The sequence below is a fragment of the Gymnodraco acuticeps genome, unplaced genomic scaffold (assembly GCF_902827175.1).
Source record: "Gymnodraco acuticeps unplaced genomic scaffold, fGymAcu1.1, whole genome shotgun sequence".
NCBI classification, from domain to species: Eukaryota; Metazoa; Chordata; class Actinopteri; order Perciformes; family Bathydraconidae; genus Gymnodraco; species Gymnodraco acuticeps.
In genome coordinates this window covers 760,110-767,690 of record NW_022989949.1, presented here as the reverse complement: position 1 = coordinate 767,690, position 7,581 = coordinate 760,110, and the positions used below count along the sequence as shown (strand labels likewise).

The following is a 7,581-nucleotide window of genomic DNA, read 5'->3' as shown; positions in this document are numbered from 1 at the left end:
GCGTGTCGGGGGGGAAGTGTGTGGGAGAGAAACTCCCTCTGGAGGGAACACAGGGATTTTAGCCTTTGAAGAACATTTACATAAAAACCATATAACACACTACTGGAAAGGACATACCCCCAAAATCCTAATAGGGCCTCTTTAACAAAGTCCATGTCCACAGGTCATTTAAAAACATGACTCATGAAGAAGAATAAATAGTTTGAGCATTTCAGATTCAAAGGTTTGATGTCATAACTTATATCCCATTTAACAGCATACAAATGGCCATTTACAAACACTAGTTGAAAGCATCCATTTATTGACAGTCAGATCTATAAAGAAACATGATGCACATGCATGGATTCCCTTTACTGATGATCCTGTCTGTATGGAGCACAAGTCAGCTGCACATAATGGATCACATGACCGCAGTGTTAAGGATGTGAAAACACATTTGAATGACATGTTGCTTTGGATGCATGGACCCAAGATTACTCTGGTGTTGTTGCTTATGTTAGAGGACTGTTCTGTGCTCCATGTTAGCACATCTGGAATTAGCACCACAAGCACACACACTACAAAGAGGCAGGCAGCAGTATTTACAGCCAATATGATGTGAACACAACATAAAACTTAAAACTGGGTTTCATTATTATTAAGGCTGATTATCACGGTTACATACTGTTGTATTATTTCCCAGGTAACTCCAAAAACCTACATTCGTCAAGTGTAGAAGTAGAAGGGGAAAAAGTGTTGTTTGTTTCTTATAATACATAGGATTTGTATAGCACTTTTCCTAGTGCTCAAAGACGCTTGGGTTATGTCTTTGAACTACACATAAGGATCCCGGGGTTAAATCATGGTCCGAGTTCTCCATCCCAAAAACCGATGCTGCATTCACATTCTGTCAGAAATATGGTTCACCTCACTTCCTACTGAAAGATGTTGTTCATCACCTGCAGATGTGTTTGTCTACTTTGGGCTTACATTGCCTTAGTTGTTTGCTGTTAACCATCAAGTCAAATATAAATGCATGTTTGTTCAGTTCAAATTCCCACTAAATGTGAATGCAGCAGGAATCAAGTAACCTCTAAAAGTCCCATTAATATCGCTCCTTCATCAGGACTCAGCCCTTGGTTGGAGGCTGTGGCTCAGTGGGTAGTGCGCTGAACTTCGAATCAGGGGGTAGCAAGTTCGAGTCCCACTACAGAGCATGTCGTTGTGTCCCTGGGACACTTCACCCCTAATTGCTCCTGTGGGGATTGCCCACAGTATGTAAGTCGCTTTGGATAAAAGCGTCTAACAAGTACCATGTAATGTAATGTAATGTAATGTGCATTTGAAACAGCAGCGGTCAATTTTCCCCTTTTACATGAGACAGTAAACTCACACTCATCATGAATCTCCTTATTTACATCATCACAAAATCTAATAAAAACACTTTGAATCCTAAATGAACGCTTTTTGAGCAAGTAAGCAATACATTCAACCTATATAGATATCGTAAACATAAACAAATCTACACCATTAAGTTGATTCATATACATTTGTGTGCACTACAATAAGAAAACAAATCATAACAAAACTGTCAGTGGAGCTTGGCACATTGGCAGCAATGTCTAAAAAAGTCCAATACTATTTGACAGTTAAATTCAATATCTGTAAAAAAAAAATCTAATTTCCACATGATTCAAATGCTTTTTTGAATGGCTTACAGCAACAGCAGCACCACTACATGTGTACAGTTAGTAACAAAATTGCAGCGGTTAGAGTAACTGAGAGTTAATCTACTTCCTCATGTCAGCAGAAGAATGTGGTCCTACTCATATAACCTGCTAACCGTAACCCAGGTCCACTTCCTGTCTGTCAGCAGTGACCTCAAAGAAAATTCATTCCTGAAGGGTTTACATGTGTTCACCAGTAGATGGCAGTAGTAGCCAGGAGGCTAAAGAAACAACTGATCCCGTTTGCTGCACAGAGAGAAGAGACAGGCAAGTCAAATGATTCATCTTGAGTGTCCTTTTGTTCATTTTGCATTTATATCTGTTAGTTTTGTATGTCTTTGTAGTAATTGTATGTGTTTTGTATTCATCTTGCGCCACTTTGTGGTAGTGTACATGTCTTTGTCATTGCATGTCTCTGTAGTAGTTTCAGTGTCTATATGGCATTGGATTTACCTTGCAACAGGAAATACTGTCACTTCAACAGGGGTCCGGGGCCCCCGACTGCTTGGCCCTGTTTATCAATCTACACAAGCCTTTGAGGCGGGTCCCTAACCTTCCATTGGGAATTTAACATTATTACAACATTTTTTGTTCTACATCCGTAACATAAATCTATTGTATTAAAAAAAAAATTAATCATATGAAGGAAAATACATCAGAAATACCTGATATAATACATGTAACACAAAGCATTCAAGCCATCAATCAAATACAAAAATATAGCGTAATGCCCTAAAGCGACTAACCTTAATTAAACAAAAATACATCTAACCATGTAGAAATCTGAACAAAACCAGTCCTGTGTCAGCTGCACGGAGAGAAGTGTTTCCCAACATGTGTTTTAGCAGCAGGTAACAAAACCATTCATACCGTTTATCCCTTATTCCTACTTTCAACAGGAACCCTGGCGCTCATTATAACACCTAGCGAGCCAATTCACACACAGCACCTGACGGATGAAAGAAGAGAGGAAGTCGTCCTGGAGAGACAAAACAAATCTGATTCCTCCTTTTGGGAAAATATCCTACGGTGTTTATGCAGTGCTGTGTGTGTGTGTGTGTGTGTGTGTGTGTGTGTGTGTGTGTGTGTGTGTGTGTGTGTGTGTGTGTGTGTGTGTGTGTGTCTAGACCAGAGCCCTCAGGGGGAAGGACAGGGCGGCTCCTATGGACAGACCGAGGGCCAAGAAGAAGGTCATCAGGGCTCCAGCAGTCTCTCCGTCCTTCTTATCCACCAGCCTGAGGACGGAGGAACACAGGGTCAGACATGATCACCACACTGGGGCTTTTGTTGAGGCTCAGCTTGTTGTTTGTGTCGCAGGTACGCAATGTTGCCATGGTGATAGAGCTCAAACAGAAGTGATTTTGGACACACCTTGTTGGTGCGTTCAAGGGGACTCAGAGATGTATTAGTTGGCTGCTGCTTTATGGGTTATATTTTAAGTTAGAACCATTACCGTCCAACATGTTGAAATCATCTTTGGCTTTACTACACGACTTACAAATAAAATAGTATAAAAATAAACAAAAATATGGAAAGCTTATATGCATTTAAATACAGTTCAATTAAGCAAATTCAGCCTAGGGTGGATTAAAAAAAGGAGTCCAGCGGAGGCGTTTCAGGCAGGGAGAGGGGGGGAGTGTGTGGGAGAGAAACCCCCTCTGGAGGCAACACATGGATTTCAGCCTTTGCAGAAACCTATACAGAACCACACACACCTATACAACACACTACAGGGAAGGGAAAAGCACAACAGGGCCTCTTTAATAAACGTGTTGGTATTCAATATGTCTGCCGCTTCTTTGTTCCCTATCATTTCCCTGGACATTTGAATGCCTCCATATTTTACATTCAAATGTCCGTAGCGTAGAGTCCATGTCCTAAAACAACAAGCTTTCCAGCAGATTCCTGCAAACCATTTCCAGAATATTCTGACACTGCTGAGGTCTTTACACTTCCTAAGTACATTTAAGGTTATAATTCTTAAGCTGTTAATGACACCTTACCTCTCTGTAAAGAAGTTCAAGTTGCTTGTTCTAACTCACTGGTCTTAACTGTTGACTGTCCTACAGCTGTATTCAGTTACAGCTGTGTAACCCGACCTTTCCACTGCTGCTGTTTCACATTCAGGCATTCAGCGTCAATAAATAGGCCAGGGTGTCTTGGCACAAGGACCTGGATGTGTGCCTGAAATGATATGAAACTATTTAAAATCATAAGCTACAAACATTTACAGGAGTAGTAAGAATGGTTTGAGTGGGGATCAATTGGTGGAGTATTATCTATGGTTTTATTCTGTATGTTTTTAATATTTAGTTTCCACTTGAGTTAATGTTAGTTATTTTAATGCACATTCTTTTTGTAAAATCTCCATTAAGGAACACGAAGAAACGACTTGTATGACAACTTGGTGCAGTTTCATAAAGCATTGTTAATGTCTGCAAACAAAACTTAGCTCTGTCTAAAAGTCTCTTTTTGGGTGTTTTACATTTGTAACTATATCATTAAGCTTCATACATTGAGCATTGAGCATTGAGCATTGAGCATCCTTGAACATAACATGATGAGCTGAAACAACAAACAGTCAACATACTGTAGTTGGGTTTGCTGCAAAACCAACATTTGACACAGCAGTATTAGGTATGACGTAGCAACATTAAACCAGAACCAAAGGATGACCACATAAGGAAAGAATAAATGGTGTAAAAACATATATGAGAGTTATTATAGTTGTGCAGTTGTAACTATGGACGAGTATTGACATGTGTGTTTTTAATGTCACATCTATGCATGAAAGATTCAGTAGTTTGGACTCACTGAGGAGCGTAGGACATGGACAGGCAGACGAAGTATCCGCTGGACAGAGAGAAGAGCGTCATGATGAAGGCGAAGGCAGCGTCGTGGCTGAAGAAGACGGGCAGGAAGTAGCGGTTCTGGACGTTACAGAGCATCAGCAGCGGGACGAACACCACCCTGCAGACCACGAGCAGCGGGAACAGACGAGACTCCTTAGCAGGCTGCGAGGAGACAGGTGGGAGGAGATGAAGGGGTTAAAAGCTTTTAATGACATCAGGGCGGGAAGTAGATTTGAAACAGTTGGGGATGTTTTTAAAAAGAATAAGAGAGGGAAAGGCAATATATCTTACAGGTCATTCTAAACTATCACATTCCTGCGTGTGCAATATTTAGAAATGTCAGCAGGGAGTGACATACACAGTTTCCATTGTAAACAATGCTTTGTGACCTATGTTAAACTCAAATTACAGATATATAAAGAGTAGAATTGTTTTATTAGATACTTACCCAACATATGAAAGTGGTGACGGTCCGACCGAACCAGTCGTTGAGGTTGAAAATCAAGAAGCAGCACACTGAGATGAAGAAGCGCTCTGAGGGGAGAACAAGCATCAGGAGGAATAGATGTTAATAAGAGATAAACTGTTAATACACGAGTATAGATATCCAGTAGCTGAGCAGAGATCTGACTGGAAATACCCCATTTTCCTGGGAAGGAGGTCTTGACATCTACAGTGACAGCGGGGAAGACGGACAGAGTGACCGTGAACACAAACGTCACGCAGAACGCCATCACCCAGATCTAAACCAAAGAAAACAGACAAAATATTTCATACACTTAATGGGACTTAGATGCTTTGATTCTAAACAAAGACTAATAATAAATATGTTATTGTGTTATTATGTCACAACTGAACCCTAAAGAAAACTTTATTTTGTAAATAGAACTATCTTAGTTGTATTATTATTATAATAATGTATATTTGAATAGCAGCTTTCATACAAGAAATGCAGCTCAAAGTGTTTCACAATAAGGGAATATATACAGTATGTAGAATATATATGAAAAAAGCAATTGACTGCTTTAACTAATACAAAATGAACATTATTATTGTAAAGGAATATTTTAGTCTGATGTCTTTGTGTTCTTAGCTGTCCTGAGAAACTTTACATGACCCAGGTTGTATGGGTTCTCTTTCCCTGTGTGGGGGAAGGGTTTACTGCCCGATGCCTCTTTGTTTGTTCATCTGGAATCGATTGGGGTAAAGACCCGCGTTTCTAGGCTCCGCCCCTTCTCAGAGACCAGGTTCGAGCGGTTCCGTCTTTGTGTGGGCAGAATTAATTTGGCAGCTTGCATTAAACAGTGCGAGTTGCTTTGTTAGTCCTCCGGCCGTTTTGTCTCTCAATAAATATCAGTGTATTGCCTAAGGCGAATCCAGTTTCCCTCATTTCAAGAACATTGGCTCAACATTGCTGCAAAGAACGTTTCCATATCAATTATTATTAACATTTTTTAAAAGTGATACAAAAATGAATGTAATGGATAGAATCTTCAAGACATGATAAAACGTATTTTTTTATCTAAAAAAGTTGAATCAGTATTTGCAACACGCACATATACATCAATAAGAACTATAGCAGGATGGAAATCTGTACCCTCTTCTCCACTCTGCTCTTATGTTCTCATTTATTTTCTACATCAGTGGTGGAGATTTGAATATTGAAGACAAAATAAATAGTATTTTGCCTTGTGGGTACTCTGTACCAATCGGTGCTTAGGTCTCGGAGGCTACATATAAACCCAAAAGGATCTTCTTTCCCAGCCTTGAATACACTGAAAGAGGTATCTTTCAGCTACTTCAAAACGTGTTCCCAAGGGTGAAACCCAGTGTTTATCTGTGTCAGGCCCACCCTGAGAGCCTTGGGAGAAAAACAACACCTTGTGTAGTAGCTGAGATAAGTCTTGTTGTCACAGTCAAATCTAATGAATAACCACTGATTGAACTTAACACTTAAATTGAAATTTAATAAACACATTCAAAGAATTGCAGCAGTGAATAAATGTGAAGCACACAGAAAAGAGTAACTGTTGTTACCATCAAACCTCAAGGTTACCTTCTTAAAGACCTCTACGACGGAGGCTTTGGCCTGCCCCTTCTCCTCCTGCTCCAGCGACAGGAAGGCGGGCTTGGGCCGTTCTGTCCCGGGGTCTCCCTCCACCTCAGCCCCCCCCTCTGGGCTGCTGCTGGTCGCTGTGCCGTTAGCATGGCCGTTCAGCTTGCCATTCTCCACTGTGCTGCTCTCTGAAATTCAACATTTAAAAAACGTGTATTTCACTGTTCCATTACCACATAAAATGGTTGTTGTTCATAATGTATTGGGAGGAAATAGATCAAATATGACATGGGAATTTGTGAATTATTAGTTTTTGAGCATCCAAAGAAAACAGCCAAAAACCACAGTGTGGGCCTCTTTGAGTGAGACACTCTTTGTCTGCCAGGACTCTAAATTGGATAAATGGAGGGACAACTCACTTAACGAGATAATGTCCACTGAATGGGTTTCATTCAACCAGACAGCGAGGCACAGAATTATGGACTAAGTCGCAAAGCAAACACGAGTTCTCTCACTGTCAGACAAACGATTCCTTATCTCGATTCTACAAACAAAATGAGCTTGCACTTTAAAATTGGAACAGATGATGAAAGGTGTCCCTTTGGTTCCCACTTGGATGCAAATAGCATTCATTCAGAGGGTGTGAAAAAGAGTTTGTTGAAGCCAAAATCCCACCTTTCAGCAACTCGTCCGTGGTGCCTGCCTCATACTTGACGCTTTTGTTCAGATAATGCTGGGCAAACTCCTGTGTGGAAGCAACAGACAGCAATCAGTTGAACTCACAGCTCAAATAAAACATGGAAACAAGTAAAAACATGATTGAGGCTGTTTGGTTAATAGCACTATAAACTAGAAGTAGATCGGACAAACATTAGAGTAGATGTCCCCAAGATACTCCTGTTTTACATCTTTGATAATGAGCTATTTAGCTTTATTGAAATGTGTGCTGAAGTTTTTACAGACATTT

General features: G+C 40.4%; 1 protein-coding gene across 2 annotated transcripts in view; it reads right to left on the bottom strand.

Moving 5' to 3' along the window:
* Positions 1–7,581, bottom strand: part of LOC117542740 (equilibrative nucleoside transporter 2) — a 34,867-nt gene that overhangs the window by 7,835 nt on the left and 19,451 nt on the right. Inside the window, exons 8-13 of one of the 2 annotated variants that reach the window (XR_004568478.1) lie at positions 7,290–7,359; positions 6,615–6,802; positions 5,199–5,301; positions 5,007–5,092; positions 4,521–4,720; positions 2,751–2,941 (exon numbers count right to left, since the gene is read on the bottom strand). Coding sequence is in view for 1 of the 2 variants with exons in the window: in XM_034210574.1 (XP_034066465.1) it covers positions 2,830–2,941; positions 4,521–4,720; positions 5,007–5,092; positions 5,199–5,301; positions 6,615–6,802; positions 7,290–7,359 (759 nt within the window). In the remaining variant the exon portion in view is untranslated. Of the gene's footprint in view, positions 1–962; positions 2,942–4,520; positions 4,721–5,006; positions 5,093–5,198; positions 5,302–6,614; positions 6,803–7,289; positions 7,360–7,581 lie in introns of those variants that run through there. The other variant, XM_034210574.1, reaches the window with a different exon arrangement.